Here is a 19,107-nt window from a genome sequence, read left to right on the forward strand (position 1 = left end):
CTTTACATTTATGGCAAAAAATTTCAGTTGTACCTTCAGCATTGCCTAGACAGTTTGCTCTTTCACTTTCTTTAGTAAGAAGACTATTTTCTTTTTCCTTATTCTTAGCTGTTAATATATTTATATGGCCAACCCCTCTCTATATGTGTTGTGGCTTCAATGCCATCTTGCCAATTTAAGGATTTTGTTTCTGGAATTATCCTTTTTCTTCCCTACATCATTTTTTTTTTCCTACTGAATCATATTTTTGTTTTGTTTTGTTTTAAAAATTTTTTTCTTTATTTGATAAGTTGTGCATCTAGAGAACAATCATGTATAAAATATAGGATTCCCATACCCACTCCACCACCAACACATTGCATTGGTGTGGAAAATTTATTACAACTGATGATAGCACATTTTTATAATTGTACTATTAATTAAAGTTCATGATTTAACTCAGAGTTCACTGTTTGTGTAATGTAGCTACATGGATTTTTTTTAAACTTTGTTACCATATATACAATCTAATATTTCCCATTTCAGGCCTATTCAGAGATAATATTTCAGTGCTGTTAATTGCATTCACAATGTTATGCTACCATCACCACCATCCATTACCAAAACATTTCCATCATTCCAAATAGGGACCCTGTACATTTTAAGCCTTAACTTCCTATTCACTATCTTTACCCCATCCCCTATTAACCTACATTTTAGCTCCAACTTTATGAGTTTGCATATTCTAAGTGTTTTGAGTCAGTGAGATCATAGAATATTTGTCCTTTTTTGTCTGACTTATTTTACTCAACATGATGTCTTCAAGGTTCATCCATGTTGTTGTATGTATCAGGACTTCATTCCTTGTTTTTTTGATGCAGTTTTCTTGAGACATATTCACACAGCATAGAAACCATCTGAAGTATACAGTTACTTGTTCACAGTATCATCACATGGTTGTGCATACAACCCCATGATCAAATTTAGAACATTTTCAAAACTCCAGAAAAGAAATAAAAATTAAAAAAAACCCTAATCCTCCCATTTTCCTTTACTCCCCCCCCCAATATTGACCCATAGTGTTGGTGTGGTACATTTCTTTCTATTGGTAAAAGAGCATTAAAATATTAATACTAATGTTAATTAGTATCCAAAGAGATGGAGAGATATTCTGTGTTCTTGGACAGGAAGGCTAAATGTCATTAAGGTGTCAATCCTACCCAAAATGATCTACAGATTCAATGCAATTCCCATCAAAATTCTAACACTCTACTTTGCATACTTGGAAAAACTTGTCATCAGATTTATTTGGAAGGGAAACATGCCTTGAATTACTAGGAATATTCTGAAAAAGAAAAATGAAGTGGGAGGACTTACACTGCCTGACTTTGGAACCTACTATAAAGCTACAGTAGTCAAAACAGCATGGTATTGGCCCAAAAATAGACATATTGATCAATGGAATTGAATTGAGAATTCAGAAATAGACCCCAAGTCTACAGTTGACTGATTTTTTGATAAGGCCCCCAAATCCACTGAACTGGGACATAACAGCTTCTTCAACAAATGGGGCTGGGAGAACTGGCTATCTATATCCAAAAGAATGAAAGAGGAACCCTACCTTACACCTTATACAAAAATTAACAAGAATCAAAGTTCTCAGTATAAGAGATAGTACCATAAAACTCCTAGAAGATAATGTAGAGAAACATTTTCAAGACCTGGTATTGAGAGGTCACTTCTTAGACTTTAAACCTAAAGCACAAGCAATGAAAGAAAAAATAGGTAAATGGGAACACCTCAGAATTAAAAGCTTCCGTACCTCAAAGGAATTTGTCAAAAAGGTAAAGAAGCAGCTAATTCAATGGGAGAAAATATTTGGAAACCATGTATCTAATAAAAGACTGATATCTTGTATATATAAATAAATCTTACAACTCAATAACAGTAGTACAAACAACCCAATTATAAAATGGGCAAAAGATGTGAAAAGACATTTCTCTGAAGAGGAAATACAAACGGCTAAAAAACACATGAAAAAATGTTCATTTTCACTAGCTATTAGGGCGATGCAAATCAAGACCATAATGAGATACCATCTCACACCAATAAGAATGGCTGCCATCAGACAAACAGGAAACTACAAATGCTGGAGAGGTTGTGGAGAAATTGGAACTCTTATGCATTCCTAGTGAGACTGCAAGACAGTTTGGCGGTTCCTCAGAAAACTAGATATTGAGTTACCCTATGATCCAGCGATTTTACCTCTTGGTACTTACCCAGAGGATCTGAAAGCAGTGACATGAAGAGATATTTGTATGTGGATGTTCATAGTGACATTGTTCACAATTGCCAAGAGATGGAAACAACCTAAATGTACTTCATCAGATGAGTGGATAAACAAAATGTGGTATATACACACGATTTAATACTACGCAGCAGTAAGAAGGAACGATGTCGTGAAACATATGACAATATGGATGAATCTTGAAGACATGATGCTGAGTGAAATAAGCCAGACACAAAAGGAGAGCTATTTTATGTTACCACTAATGTGAACCATATGAAAATGTAAAATGTGTCTTATGTATGTAGAATATAGGGGAACTAGAGATAGCAGCTAGTGAAGTGGGAACGATAATCTAATAACAGACAAAATATTGAGGGTGATCTTAATGATATGGGAATGCTCAGATGTGACTATGGTTTGTTAATTTTCTTTTGGTATGGTAGGAGTATATTGGAAGGAATGAAGTTATTTCAGGATATTTGTTTTTCCCATTGCTTTGTTTTGTTTTGTTTTTTTGGAAATGATTTTTTTTGATAAATAAAGTAATTTTAAAATAAAAAAAGTTACTGTTAACTATAGTCCATAATTTGCAATAGATACATTTTTTCTTATTACTCCACTATTATTAATTCCTTATAATAGTGTTGAACATCTGCTCTAGTTCATGAAAGAACTTTTTTATATTTGTACAGTTAATCTCAGACATTGTCTACCACAAGATTCACTATGTAATACATTCCTATGTTTTAACCTTTGATTTTCCTTCTGGTGACATACATGACTCTAAGCTTCCTTTCTACCACACTCACACACCATTCTGCACTGTTAATTATTCTCACAATAACATGCTACCATCTCCTCTGTCTGTTTCCAAATGCTCACCCTAGGTAAACATTCTGCACATATTAAGCAGCTGCTCCTCATTCTTTAGCTTCATTCTATATCCTGGTAACCTATATTCTATATTTTAAGTCCATGAGTTTACATATTATAATTAGTTCATATCAGTGAGATCATAAAATATTTGTCCTTTTGTGTCTGACTTATTTCACTTAACATAATGTCCTCAAGGTTCATCCATGTTGTCACATGCTTCAGGACTTCATTCCTTTTTAAGGCTAAATAATATTCCATTGTATGTATATACCACATTTTGTTTATCCATTCATCTGTTGATGGGCACTTAGGTTGCTTCCATCTTTTGACAATTGTGAATAATGCCGTTGTGAACACCAGTGCCCAAATATCAGTTTCAGTTCCTGCTTTCAGTTCTTTGAGTAGTGGGATTGCTGGACATATGGTAATTCTGTGCTTAGCTTTCTGAGAATCTGCCAAACCGTTTTCCTCATTTGCAGTACCATTTTTCATTGCCACCAGCAATGATTGAGTGTTCCTCTTTGATTCCTACTTGCTACTAAGCTATTGTGAATGGATTTTTTTTTTCTTGGTTTCTTCTTCTGATTGTTCATTTATTGTGTATAGAAACAGTACTGATTTTTGGATGTTGATCTTTGTTTCAGTTTGTTAAAGCTGCCTGGTGCAATATACCAGAAATGTGTTGGCTTTTACAATGGCAATTTTGCGTACAAATTTGTAGTTCTAAGGCCATGAAAATGTCCAAATTAAGATATCAACAGGATGATACCTTCTCTAAAGAAATGCTGCTGGCATCTGGGACACCTCTCACATGGACAGTGTCGGTTGGTCCTTCTCTTCTGGGTTTAGTTGTTTTCAGCTTCTGGCTTCAGTGGCTTCCTCTCTCTGCTTCTGTATGTGCTTTATCCTCTCATAAAGGACGCAAATAAAAAGATTAAGTCCCACATTGAATGGGGTGAGTCACATCTCAATTGAAATAACCTAATCAAAAGGTCCCACCTACACCAGGTCTACACATTCAAGAATGGATTAAAAGAAAATGGCCTTTTCTGGGCTCCATAACAGCTTCAAACTAGCACAGCCTTACTCCGTCACTTTGTTGAATTCATTTATTAGCTGTAGGTGCTTTGTTGTGGATTTTTTGAGATGTCTATATACAGGATCATATCATCTGCCAATAGGGAAAGTTTTACTTCTTCCTTTCTGATTTAGAAGCCTTATATTTCTTTTTCTTGCCGAATTGCTCTGCCAGGAACTTCATGCCATGTTGAATAACCGTGCAGACAGTGGTCATCCTGGTGTTCTAGATGTTAGAGGGAAAGACTTTAGTCTTTCACCATTGAATAGGATGTTAGCTATGGGCTTTTTATATGTGCCCTTTATTATGTTGAGGAATTTTCCTTCTATTCTTAGTGTTCTAAGTGTTTTTATCAAGCAGTGGTGCTGTATTTTGTCAAATGCCCTTTCCACATCAGTTGAGATGGTCATGTGTTTTTTTCCCCTTCATTCTGATTTTCTTATATTAAACCACCCTTTCATACCTGGGATAAATCCTACTTGATCATGGTGTATAATGCTTTTAATATGCTGTTGAGTTTGGATTGCTAGTATTTTCTTGAGGATTTTTGCATCTATATTCCTAAGATATATTGATCTGTAGATGTCTTTATCTACCTTCGGTATGAGGGTAATGTTGGCCTCATAGAAAGAATTAGGGAGTGTTCCCCTCCTCTTCAAATTTTGGAAGAAGAATTGCAGTTAAGTCTTACTGGAATGTTTGATAGAATCCCCCTGTGAACCTAGCTGGTCCTGGGCTTTTCTTTGTTGGGATGTTTTTGATTACTGATTCAATCTCTTTACTAGTAATTGGTCTGTTGAGATCTGTTTCTTCTTGAGTCAATGTAGGTAGTTTGTGTGTTTCTAAGAATTCGTTCCTTTCATCTAGGTTATCTTCTTTATTGGCATACAGCTATTCATTGTGTCCTCTTATATTTTCTTTTTATTTTGGCAGGATCAGGAGTAATGTCCCCTTTACATTTCTGATTTTAGTAGTTTGTATCCTCTCTTTTTTTTCTTTGCCAGTCTTGCTAAGGGTTTGTCAGTTTTATTGATCTTTGCAAAGAACTAACGTTTAGTTTTGTTGATTCTGTTTTTTTTTTTTTATTCTATATCATTTATCTCTAATCTTTGTTATTTCTTTCCTTCTGCTTATTTTGGGTTTTGTTTGTTCTTTTTTTCCTAGTTCTTCTAGTTTTGAGATTAAATCTCTGATTTGAAGTCTTTCTTCTTTTTTAGTGAAAACATTTAGAGCTATATGTTTCCCTCTCAACACTGCCTTAGCTGGATCTCATAATTTTTGGTATGTTGGATTTTCATTTTCATTCACCTCAATATATTTCTTAATTTGCTTCTCATTTCCTCTTTAACCCATTGATTGTTTAAGACTCTGTTGTTTAATTTCCACATTTGTTGATTTTCCCTTTCTTCCTCTGTTAGTGATTTCCATCTTCATTCTTTTGTGGTCAGAGAATATATATTATATGATTTCAGTATTTTTGAATTTATTGAGTTTTTTTTTGTGACTCAACATTATGGTCTGTTCTAGAGAATGTTCCATGTGCATTTTAGAAGAATGTGTATTCTATTTTTGTTGGGTGCAGTGTTCTATATATGTCTGTTAGGTCTAGTTGGTTTAGTGTATCATTCAAGTAGAATACTTTCTTATTGATCTTCTGACTATATGTTTTATCCATTATTGAGAGTGGTATGTTAGTCTCCTACTATTAATGTAGAGCTGTCAATTTCTGCCTTTAAATTAGTCAGTATTTCCTTCTTACATTTTTGGACTGTGCTCTTAGGTGCATATATATTTAAAATTGTTACATCTTCCTGTTGAATTATCTCCTTTATCAGTATGTAATGACTATCTTTGTCCCTTGTAGCTGTTTTTTGACTTAAAGGCTGTTTTATTCGATATTAGTATAGCCAACTGAGCTCTCTTTTGGTTACTACTTGCATGGTTTTTCCATACTTTCATCCTCAGTCTACTTGTATATTTGAATTTAAGGTCAGTCTCTTGGTGACAGCATATAATTGAGTCATGCTTTTTGTATTCATTCTGTGGATCTCTGCCTTTTGACAGGAGAGTTTAATCCATTTACATGTAATGTCAGTTCTGCTAATACAGGACTTTCTTCTGCCATTTTACTATTTAGCTTTTTTAAGTCTTATACCTTTTTTGTTCTTTACTTCCATTAATGGTTACTTTTATGTTTATTTGATTCTTTGTGTTGTGCCATATTGATTGCTTTCTAATTTCTATCTGGATATATTTTTCATCTATTTATAATTTCCCAAATGGTTACTTTTACCACAGGTCTTTATTTCTTTTTTGCTGCTTTAAACCATTGTTTAGTGTCCTTGCCTTTCAGTCTGAAGAACTCCCTTCAGCATTGCTTGTAGGGCAGGTTTAGTTGTGATGAACTCCCTCAGCTTTTGTTTATCTGAGAATGTCTTAATCTCTCCCTCATTTTTGAAAGAAAGTCTTGCTTGATGTAAAATTCTTGACTGGAAGTTATTTTCTTTCAGTTCTTTAAGTATTTTGACCTACTGTCTTTTTGCCTCCATGGTTTCTGTTGAGAAACCTCTATGGTTTCTGATGCACTCAATCTAATTGGGACTCCCTTGTATGTAACACTTTGCTTTGCTCTTGCAGCTTTCAGAACTCACGGTGTTCCATATATGAAGGGGTCTATTTTTCTTCATGTTTATCCTGTTTGGTGTTCTCTGGGCTTCTTGGATGTGCATATTCATGTCTTTTGCTAAGTTTGTGAAGTTCTCTTTCATTATTTCCTTGAATATTCCTTCTTCCCTTTTTCTTTTCCTTCCTCTGGGACTCCCATAATACTTACATTGGGGAGCTTGATGATGTCCCAGAGGTATCTCTTTCTTTGAAAGAAAAATGTATTTGCATAACATTTTAAATTTATCACCTGTTAACAAAATGATTTGTTATTCACCTTAAAATTTTTTTGTAACAATTTTACTCATGCACCATACTATCCACCCAAAATATATAGTCACTGGCTCTTGGTATAATCATATAGTTATGCATTCATCACCACAATCAATATGAGAACATTCTCATTTCTCCAGAAAAAAAAAATCCTGTACTCTTTATAAACTCCTATTATTGACACTTAGCTTTAGTATAGTGCCTTTGTTACACTTGAAAGAATATTACAATGTCACTGTTAATGATAGCCCTTAGTTTACATTAATTGTATTTTTTTCCATATACCACCCTATTATTAACACCTTGTAATAGTGATGTAAACGTTTGTTCTAGTTCATGTAAGAACTTTTTTATATTTGTGCAATTAATCACAGTCATCTTCCACTATAGGTTTTGCTATGTTATTCAGTCCCATATTTTATCTTCTAACTTTCCTTCTAGTGGCATACACAACCCTAGCCTTCCCCTTTCAACTGTACTCACACTAAGCATTGTTATCTACACTTACAGTGTTGTGCAACCATCACATAGTATTGTTCTGTTTCCAAACATTTACAGTCAACCTTATTAAACATTCTTTACAGATTAAGTATCATCTGTATATTCTCTACCCTCTTTCTTTTTTTTCTTTTTTTTTTTTTTTTTGGCTCTTATAAAGGGGGGTTTATTTGGTTGCACAGCTACAGTACCAAGGCCATCAAGTGTCCAAGGTAACACATCAACAATTGGGTACCTTCACTAGAGGATGGCAAATAGTGTCCAGAAAACCTCTGTTAGCTGAGAAGACATGTGGCCAGTGTATGCTCCAAAGTTCTGGTTTCAAAATGGCTTTCCCCCAGGATGTTCCTCTCTAGGCTTCAGTTCCTCAAAAATGTCACTCTTGGTTGCTCTTGGGGTGTTTGTCCTCTCTTAGCTTCTCCAGAGCAAAAGTCTGCTTTCAAAGGCTGTCTCCAAAATGTCTCTGTAAGCTGAAGCTCCTCTCTCATTTCCAGTGCATTCTTCAAAGTGTCCCTGTTGGCTGTAGCACCCCTTTAAAACAACATTCACAGATGCACTGAGTTCCCTCTGTCCATCAGCTCATTTATATGGCTCCAGTGACTCAACTTAGACCCACCCCAAATGGGCAGAGCAACACCTCCATGGAAATTATCCAATCAGAGTCATCACCCACAGCTGGGTGGGGCACATTCCAAAGAAACACTCAAAGAATTACAATCTAATCAACACTGATAATGTCTGCCCACACAAGATTACATCAAAGATAACGGTGGTTAGGGGACACAATATATTCAAACTGGCACATTGTTTTTCTCCCTACTGTAAATTCTTTCATGTCTCCTAAGGGTACCAAAACAACTGAAGGATTTCCCACATATATTGCAGATATTGGGTTTCTCCCCAGTGTGAATTATTTCATGTTTCCTAAGGGTGCCACTATGACTGAAGGATTTCCCACATATACTGCAAACACATGGTTTCTCCCCAGTGTGAATTCTTTCATGTTGCCTAACATTACAAAAATGACTGAAGGATTTCCCACACATACTGCAGACGTATGGTTTCTCCCCAGTGTGAATTCTTTCATGTTGCCTAAGGGTACCAAAACAACTGAAGAATTTCCCACATATATTGCAGATATTGGATTTCTCCCCACTGTGAATTCTTTCATGTTTCCTAAGGGCACCACAATGACTGAAGGATTTCCCAGATATATTACAGATATTGGGTTTCTCCCCAATGTGAATTCTTTCATGTCGCCTAAGGTTACCACAATAACTGAAGGCTTTCCCACACATACTGCAAACGTATGGCTTCTCCCCAGTGTGAATTCTTTCATGTCGCCTAAGGCCACCACAAAAACTGAAGGATTTCCCACATATATGGCAGACATTGGGTTTCTCTCCAGTGTGAATTCTTTTATGTTTCCTAAGGGTAGCACAATAACTGAAGGATTTCCCACATATACTGCAGACATATGGTTTCTCCCCAGTGTGAATTCTTTTGGGTTGTCTGAGGGTAGGATTACCAGTGAAGTCTTTCCCACATAGATGGTAGCCATATGGCTTTTCTCCAGTGTGTATTTTCTCAAGTTGTATAAGGCCAGAACTACTTCTGAAGACTTTGCCACATAGGTGACAGTTATATGACTTACACCCAGTTTGAATTTTCTTATTTTGACCAATGAATGAATGATAATTGAGAATTCTTTGAAATTGTTTGTTTACATTGGGTTTCTTTCCCATGTCAGTCATTGTGGGCTGAGTGAAATATTCTCCCAAATCATTACTTTCAAGGGGATCCTCTTCAGTGTGAGAAATTTCCTTTGTCTGGTTGGTAGATGTGTCCTTCTTAGAGATATGTTGCATGTTTATCATTTCTGCTTTTCTATGGTCATTTTCCCTGTCTGAACTCTATACTTGGAGAAACCTTAATCCTTCTCTCCACAGTTCTCCTTGTTCTGACTGTGAATGCACTTCTGATATGCAGACCTGATATCCCATGAACACCAGATGATTAATATTATCCAGGATAACATCTCTGAACATCTTTTTCTGGTTTGTGTCCAGCATGGCCCACTCTTCCTTGGTAAAGTTGATAGTTACATCACTGAAGGTCACTGATTCCATTGGTTTCATTGTCAGTACTGCCATCAACTATCTTCCTTTGGGTTTTCACTCTCAGACAGTCCAAGCACTAAGCATCCAAGCTTCTCTGAAGAAAGGCTGCTGGCATCTGTACAATCTCTCTTTGCTCAGAAGACATGTGGTCAGCATGTGCTTGATCCCATTTTCCCTCTACCCTCTTTCTATCTCCTGTTTACTTATACTCTAGAATGTAACTCCCAGAGTTTGCTCATTATACTTAGTTCATATTAGTGAGATCGTATAATATTTATTCTTTTGTGTCTGACTTATTTCGGTCAACATAATGTCCTCAAGGTTCATCCACTTTGTTGCATGCATCAGGATTCCATTCCTTCTTATAGCTGCATAATATTCCATCATGTGTATATACCAGTTTGTTTATCTACTCATCTATTGATGGACACTTGGGCAATTTCCCCTAGCAATTATGAATAATGCCACTGTAAACATTGCTGTTTAAATGTCTGTTTGCATCCCTGCTTTCAGTTCTTCTGAGTATATACCTAGTAACAGGATGATAGGGCAGTTCTACACTTAGCTTCCTGAGGAACTCCCAGACTGCCTTCCAGAGTGGCTGCAACATTCTGTGTTCCCACTAGCAGTGAATAAGTGTTTCTGTTTCTCTGCATTCTCTCCAACACTTACTGTTTTCTGGTTTTGTTTTGTTTTCATAATGGCCATAATAGTAGGTGTGAAATGATATCTTATTGTGGTTTTGATTTGCATTTCCTTAATAGCTATTGATATTGAGCATCTTTTCATGTGTTCTTTGGCCATTTGTATTTCCTCTTTGGAAAAGTGTCTATCCATGTTTCCCAGAGGTATGTTAGGCTATTTTCACTTTCAATAATTCTTTTTTCTTTTTGCTCCTTAGCCTGACTCATTTGAAGTATCTTGTCTTTAAGTTCACTGATTCTTTCTTCTACCAGCTCCAATCTGCTATTGAAACCCTCCTTGGGATTTGTCATTTCAATTATTGAGGTCTTCAATACCTGGAGTTCTGTTTTATTCCTTTTTAAAATTCCTATCTCTTTATCAAGACTCTTATATTGTTCATTCCTTGCTTTTCCTGATATCTTTTAGTTACTTCTCTGTGTTTTCCTTCTCCTTAAGCATTTTTAATATCTTTTTCTTAAAGGACTTTTTCTATATGTCCACTTTCTCATTGTTTTTGATGGTGTTTTCTTGACTTTTTTCCCTTTTCCTTTGGATGGACCATCATTTCCTGTTTCTTTGTCTTGTACTCATGTTTCACACTGTATATTTAATATTTTAAAATCTTAACTCTGGGATTTATTCCCTGACATTTTGTTTTCTTGATTTTGTAAGCAGCTGGTGATAAGACATAGACTTTCTTGAACTTCAGCCCTCCTATTAAGGAGGTCTGTCCATGGCCAAATGCAGTGTGCAGGGTTTTCCTTGTCTTTCTGGGCCTCTGTCTTGTCCTGGGCTTTTGCTTGTTAGTTGTTTTGGAGCTCCCCTGTTTACAGGAGTCTGGTTGTCCCCTCTGTTTCCCAGCAGACAGATGTCTTTCTCCTGGATGTTTGAAGCTGGCAAGCCTTTGCCCTAGACTGTCTGCCTCTGTAGTTTTGTACACTCTTTTCATTGTTTCAAGCTGCTTTTGCCTTGGAAGCAAATTCTTGGAAGGGGGCATGCTGGAGATCACTTTCCAGGTGAGTCTTTATCAGCCAAAATGGGGCCAGGGACCCATGATGGGGTGCAGACCAGGTCCAAAGTGCCCCTGGGAAGGCATCAGGAATGGTGCCAAGAGCTTCTCCAGTGAATCCCCAATGCTGAGCTGAGCTTTCTGGCCTGCCTAGCAAATGTTGCCCTTCTGCTGACTGTCCCCCTCAGCCCTGAGGAAGTGCAGTGTCTTTGTCTCCAACCCCACCCCCACTGCGGTGTCTGTGGAGTTTTGAAAAAATGTTAACCCTGCTTTTATTCGGGGAAGGGAAGGGTTGAAAGAATGGCTGCCATTGCCTTTTTCCAGGATAGGTTGAAACAATGGTTGACCTCAGAGTTGAGTCCCCAGAGATCTGAAGTTGCTAATCAAAAGCCATCATCAATGATCAACCGTGCCCACCCATTGTTGGGAAATAGGATTTTTGCATCCTTCACCGGGAAGCTAACCAGGGGCTGGAATCCTCAGTAGCCTGCTGTGAGAGCGGGAGATGGGTGTCAGTAGCCACTATGCGGAGAGAACAGTTTACTGTTCTTTACTGTAATTTATCAGCCTCTTCCTCCCACTGTTCCCTGGATGCTCTTCAGTGTTCTTCTGGCCTACAGAGTTTCAAAACAGTTGTTTCAGACAGTTCCTGCCTGTGAATAGTTGTTTTGGTGGAAGGACTCAGTCCTGAAACTCCTACTATGCCAACTTTCCACAGTCCCTTCTCCAGCCTCCCTACTGAGTCATTTTTCTAATTAAATGAACATGCTGTAGTAACATCGTTCTTAAATAAGTCTCAGTTCACACACACACACATATATACACATATACACATTCTCTTTCCCTCTAATTTTAGTGAAAACAGTAAAAAAGAATTGCTTATACTCGGTATTTCTGCTTTTTTACTTTGCATTTTCTCTTGAACCACTCCAGGCTGTGCTCTTCCCCCACAAAATTAAAACTACTCTTGTCAGTGTTCTGAATCCTTATGTTACTCTGCATTCTCGTCAGCATTTGACACGATGGATCAGTTTCTCCTTTTTTTTGAAAAAATTCACTTGGTTTTCCAGATGCTATACCATCCTGATTCTTTTCTGGTTTATGATGCTTCCTTCTTATTTTCTAGATTTTCTTTCCTTACTTCTAAAGGTTGGAGTGGCCTACACTTAGATCTTAGACCTTTTCTTTATCAATACTCATCATTTATGTAATTCCATTGCTATAAGAATGATTAATTTGCTATTGACTATGACCTTGACATTTTCATCATACTCCATATTATATTGCCTTGTCTACATCTTCACTTGAAATTTTTAAATAGACATTTCAAGCTTTCCCTGTCCAAAACAGAATTCTTGGTTTATTTCCACAAATCTATCTTTCTATCAGACTTTGCCCTCTCAGTATATGGCACTACTATTCACCCTGTTGATCAGACCACAAACTGGAAATCATGCTGGCTTTTTCTTTTTCCTTCATACATCCAATCCATCAGCAGCACCTTTGGATTATATCCCAAATCTTAGATTGACCACATAAAATGTTGAAGAGGATGTGGAACAACTGGAATTTTCATACATTGCTTGTTGGGATGTAAAATAGAACACTCACTTAAAAAACTATTTGGCAGTTTCTTGGAACTGCCTACATCTACCAGATAATCTAGCCATTTCATCCTAGAAATTTACCCAAGAGAAATTAAAGCATGTGTCCAAATAAAGGTTTATACATGACTATTCATGGCAGCTTTATTTTTAATAGCCCTAAACTGGAAATAACTAAAATTTCCACAATAGGTGAATGGATAAACATATTTTGGTATAATCTTACAATGCAATATTACTCAGCAATAAAAAGGAAAGAGGTATTGATACATACAACATGGATCAATCTCAAAACAATTATGAGTAAAATACACCAGACATTAGAAAAATCGGACAAAAAGAGAGTACATACTATATGATTCCATTTATATAACTTCTAGAAACTCATTGATAGTGACAGGAAGTAGATCAGTTGTTGCTTGGAGAGGGATGGGAGAGAAGGATGATGAAATATTATGAGGAAATTTTGGATGATGTTGGATATGTTCACTATCTTGATTGTATAAAGGTTTCAAAGGTATATACATTTGTGAAAACTTATAAAATTGTACATTTTTAAATGTGTACTTTATTGTATGCAAATTATACCATCAATAAAGTTGTCTTCACAAAGCACATAAAAATCCATGGAAATATTTAAAACCTCAGAATCTTAATTTTATCTTTAATAATGGACTTAACCCAAATCGAATTTAAAGATCATAGAAATCATGACTGAATATTCATGTTGTCTGGGTTTCTACTGTGTGCCTCCTAAATCTCAATGTGTATTTTACATGCATTTTCTTCTCTTTGACTGTAGTTTGTTAAGCTCTATTCAATATTTATATATGAAATATTTAATGATCCCTAAACTTACTTATTTTACACTGTGTGTTACATTTCTTATCTACAAGGAACAAAAAGCTTAACTGGACTGTTGAGAGACTGGCTTAATTATGTTTATGACTATTTCCTTTATTCTGTGTTAGACTTGATTAAGTCAAGATGCATTCAATTAGTTTGTTTCAATGTAAAATTTATCTCTAGGCATTCTTCTGTAGCTTAAGAGAATGGTGTTTTAAATGGATTGAATATTGATTTAGTGCATTTTGTCATAGGAAAGCACCTTAGCTCACTATGAGGGTTTGATCATTCTTAATAGAGCTTTAGGCATATGAAAGGAACACTGTTGCCTTACCGATGAGTTGATAGATTGGTCCTGTAAACAGGTACTTTGTAGAAGGTAAAAGCTTACAAAGTGGTACCAAAGTTGGCTGCTTCTACAAAATGACAACAGTTTGATTATAAATCCAACTGGAAAGTGTGCTAGTTGATCCCTGTTAACTAAGGATATTTTAATTTTAGTGAGTCAAGATAAAAGTATTTTATTTAATTTAGCCTTTTTTCTCTTTTCTAGGAAATATAATAGCAGCCATGATAGAAGACAAAGGGCCAAGAGTGACAGACTACTTTGTTGTAGCAGGTCTTACTGATACATCTACTCTTTTGGATCAAGAAATAAATCGTTTAGATACTAAGTCAATTGGACCTAAAGCTCCAATTACAGATATTGCTGTTATTATCAAATCAGCTGGGGAGACAGTCCCTGAAGGTTACACCTGTGTTGAAGCCACTCCATCAGCTCTCCAAGCAAACTTGAACTATGGAAGTCTGAAAAGCCCAGAACTTTTCCTCTGTTATAAGAGAGGGCGAGATAAACCACCCCTTACCGATATTGGGTACGATGACTTATTTTCTTTTGCTATATGAAAGGGAATAAAAGGTACATGGGAGGAGAAATATGAAATCGTTAATAGTTTTATTATTATTTCTCACTTCAGAATCAAGAATAATCAGATATTATGTATCTCTACACACCCTTATTGAATTACTCTGCATTGTACTTGAATCATTGAATCATTTCCTTTCAAAAGATTATTGAAATGAAGGCATTAGAGCCTGAAATGTGATTCTGTTTCTGGAAGTACTTAGCAGATAAACTTATTAATTACACATAAAAGAGCTGGAAGTTATAATAAAAGACAGTATATTTTTTGGCTACTTCAATTATGAAATGAGTTTTTGTGAAACCCTGATCTCATTTAACAAAGGAGCATTTCAGTTTTTAAAAAATTCAATTGTGCTATATGGTTTTAGTGCTGGGGAGAGCATTTAGAGCTTGGAAGGAATGTAGTTGTCATGAGGCATTTAGTATCTAGTCCACAGTAAAAGATGTTTTTCAAAAATACTGACATTGACTCTTCTGTAAGTATGATGTATGTTTAGAATACCTGTAATAATTGATACCATTCATTCTTGTCATATATTAAGGTTTTTTGTTTGTTATAATTACCATCCATTAGTAAAAACAGATTGTATGTATTTGAGAGCATCCCAGGAAGTTAGAATTATAAGACAGTGTTTGCCTTTAAGAAGTTTTTGTTTGTGGAGACAAGACTAACATTTGTAAAACAGAGGCAGCCTGTGCAAGACAGCATGGTAAGCAATAAGTTGTATGATATCGACTTATACAGTGGAAGAAGAGTTTACTGAATATTGAAAGAGTCATAGACAGTTTCAGTGAATAGGCATGGATTATTGTGAAAAATGTGAATAGTTGGAAATGAAAATGAAAATTATCTCAGGCATAGGGAACAACATTAACAAGTTGTGAGGCTGAAGTGAATAGAATACTGAGGCATTTGACTTTATTTTAGAAGATGCATGTTTAGGAGGAATAAAAAATAAGGTGTGATACATAGAATGGGCAATTTTATTGAGGACCTTGGAAATCAAACATAAAACAAGCTTAAAGCAATAGGAAATAAGGAGATAGTGAAGGTTTTTAAGTGAGGACATAATATGAAAACAGTGTTGATTCTGACAACAATGTGTAAAATGGATTGGAGGTTGTTACGGATGAGATCATTGTTTTTAACCTGTTCCTATCACTTCTCCCAACTTAGTATTTTTATTGTTCATTTTAAATTAATTTTAATGTTTTATTAAGGTAATACATTTAAGTAGTTTAATAAGTCAAATAGGTCTTCATAGCTTATAATGAAATATAACAAACATTCCCTTATCTTACCTCTCCCCAGCCCTAATTCTTATTTTCGAAGGCAGTCACTTTCAACTCTTTTAGTTGTTTTCTTCTGATACTGACATCAGGCAAGTTAGTTAACCTCTCTGTGCTTCTTCATTTGTAAAACAGGAATAATAGTATCTATTTATAGGGTTGATGTGACTTGTATATGAGTTAATACATATAAAGTTCTTAAATTAGAGCCTGGCACATAGTAAGTACTAGCTATTACTACTTTTATAGTTCTGTATTTTTAAATAATGTGCTTATATTGTTTTCCAACCTTGGAAAGTGAAAATTTTGTTTTCTTATCACCTTCTACCCAACAAGTACATCTGCTCCTATACCCACCCAGTTTTCCCTTCCCCACATTGGTTAGATATAGTTCTATAAAAATTTTTGGTTAATGTTAAATTTTTACATTATTGTGACTGAGCATTATTCATAGCTGAATCATATGTACCATGATTTTATTTCTTTGTTATCTTTTTGTGTTTCTTAGAGTTAGTTCTTATTCTTTGATATTTTATTTCTTTTTCTATATACCTTAGCTTTAACACATCCTTAAATTTATTTAGGCATTTACTTTTTTTTTTTTTTCCTTGAAGACTTTTCTCCTGTTCTCTATCTCTTCAGACTTCTCTCTTCCTGGAGCATTCTTTTTTTTTTTTTTTTTTTTTTTTTTAATGCAGTTTTATTGATGTATAGTCACACCATATAATCCATCCAAAGTATACGATCTGTGGCTCGCAGTATCATCATAAAGTTGTGCATTCATCACCACAATCAATTTTAGAACATTTTCATCACTCCAAAAAATAAAATAAAATAAAAAAATAAGACTAAGAATACCCAAAACATCCCATACCCCTTATCCTCTCCTATTATTTAATTTTTTTTATTATTCATTTGCCCATACATTGGATAAAGGGAGTGTCAGTCACAAGATTTTCACAATCACATGGTCACATGATAAAAGCTATATATTCTTACAGTCATCATCAAGAATCAATTCTACTGAATTACAGTTCAACAGATTAAGGTATTGCCTTCTAGCTATTCTAATACACTGGAAACTAAAAAAGTATATCTATATTATGCATAAGAATAACCCCCAGAATGATCTCTCTACTCTGTTTGAAATCTCTTAGTCACTGAAACTATTTTGTTCCATTTCTTTTCCCCCTTTTGGTCAAGAAGGCATTCTCAATCCCATGATGCCAGGGCCAGGCTCATCACTGGGAGTCATGTCCCACATTGCCAGGGAGACTTACACCCTTGGGAGTCTTGTCCCATGTAGTGGGGAGGGTAGTCAGTTAATTTGCAGAGTTGGCTTAAAGATGCAGGCCACATCTGAGCAACAAAAGGGGTTCTCTGGGGGTGACTTTTAGGCATAGTTATAGGTAGGCTTAGCTTCACCATTTGAGAGATAAGTTTCATAGGGCAAAGCCTCTAGATCAAGGGTTTGGCTTATTAAATAGGGAGCCCCTATTGCTTAAGAGAATAGCAGTAATTCCCCAAGTGGGGAAGTTTAATAGTTCCACATTTTCCCCCAGTTCCTCAAGGGGACTTTGCAAAGCTTTTGTATTTTCTGCCCAGAATGTTCTGGGATGTACTGGGGTATTACATTAACCTGTACAGAGTAAGAAGATTTCATTTCATATTCTAGCTTCTATGTCATTACATTGTTTAAATAAACTGACAAGACAGGTTCCATTAGATAGTGTGCTACAGAAAATATAAATTTTGTACCAAGTAAAACACTCGCTGGAGCATTCTTTACTCCTCCATTCTGAGGTAGCTGCTCTTTCCTGGTGCATGGCTGTCATCCTGCGATAGCCTTGTCTTTTAATTGAACTGGATCCACTATGGGCTTGATCTCATGTTTTCTTAGTTAATTCCCTTGTTTTGGTTTTGTTGAAGCACCTCCTTCAATCGCTTCATGAGATAGGATGCCAAAAGGGTAAATATTTTGTGATATTGTCTAAAAGTGTTTCTTATGTTTGCTAATAGTTCTCTTTACATAGAATTCTAGGTTGGAGATCAAAATTCTTGAGGGGAAACTGAAGGGGTTGCTCCAAAGTCTTGCTCACTGCCAGGCCTGTGATAACAGTTACATGGTAATGGTTGATAACACTTAGGTAATATGCAATATGTACCAGGCACTTTTCTGAGTACATTACATGTAGCTTCCAAATATTCACGAAACTACCTTATATTGTAAATACTATTATTTGCCTACTTTATAAATGAGGAGAATATGGCAAATAGAGTAACTTGCCCAAGGTCACATAGCTAGTAATGGCAGAACCATTCAGGTCTGTGTTCTTGACCCCTATGCTACTCTTAACGTCATCCCTGATATATGTTGGAGATATATGCAATTTATATAAATTAACATTTTAATTTGGATAAGTGTTTGGCTCTCAGGAACTAGCCATATGGTACTACAGGCCAGTTCCTATGGATTTCTGAGTTCTGTAGCATGTCATTATCTTTCAAAGTTCTGAGAAAGAAGTCATCAGACTCTGCTAATGCACATTTTATTTTATTCAGCTGCCAAGTTTCTTCTCTGATCTTTTACATCTATCATTAATATTTTATTCCATAAGGTTCTTTAACTTTTTTTTAGTGTGCAGAGCAGTTTTTGCGGATTTTTTTAATGTTTTTGGGAATTGCAATATCTTTACATTAGTCTCAGGTTTAATGCTTTACATATTTTTATAGGGACGTTTATGTCTAGTACTGCTATTGGTCATAGAGTAGTTTTTCAGGTCTTCCTTCTTTTTTATTTGGATTCCTTTTCAATTTGAAATTTCCCACATTGGAAAAGTTTAAAAATATATACAAAACTATGGGGAATAGTATAATGAAACCCCATGTTCCCATCCCTCAGCTTCAGCAAATATTAACTAATAGTCAATATTATTTTTTAATCTATATTCTGTGCATAGCATTATTTCAA

The 19,107-nt window shown here is 35.5% G+C and overlaps 1 protein-coding gene across 2 annotated transcripts in view; it reads left to right on the forward strand.

The window, feature by feature from the left end:
- Nucleotides 1-19,107, forward strand: part of DENND4C (DENN domain containing 4C) — a 174,902-nt gene that overhangs the window by 24,062 nt on the left and 131,733 nt on the right. For both annotated transcript variants that reach the window (XM_037851100.1, XM_037851099.1), the window contains exon 2: nucleotides 14,475-14,796. In XM_037851100.1, the coding sequence (XP_037707028.1) occupies nucleotides 14,492-14,796 (305 nt within the window). In that variant the 5' untranslated portion in view covers nucleotides 14,475-14,491. The remainder of the gene's footprint in view (nucleotides 1-14,474; nucleotides 14,797-19,107) is intronic.

The sequence above is a fragment of the Choloepus didactylus genome, chromosome 10 (assembly GCF_015220235.1).
Source record: "Choloepus didactylus isolate mChoDid1 chromosome 10, mChoDid1.pri, whole genome shotgun sequence".
Classification (NCBI taxonomy): domain Eukaryota; kingdom Metazoa; phylum Chordata; class Mammalia; order Pilosa; family Megalonychidae; genus Choloepus; species Choloepus didactylus.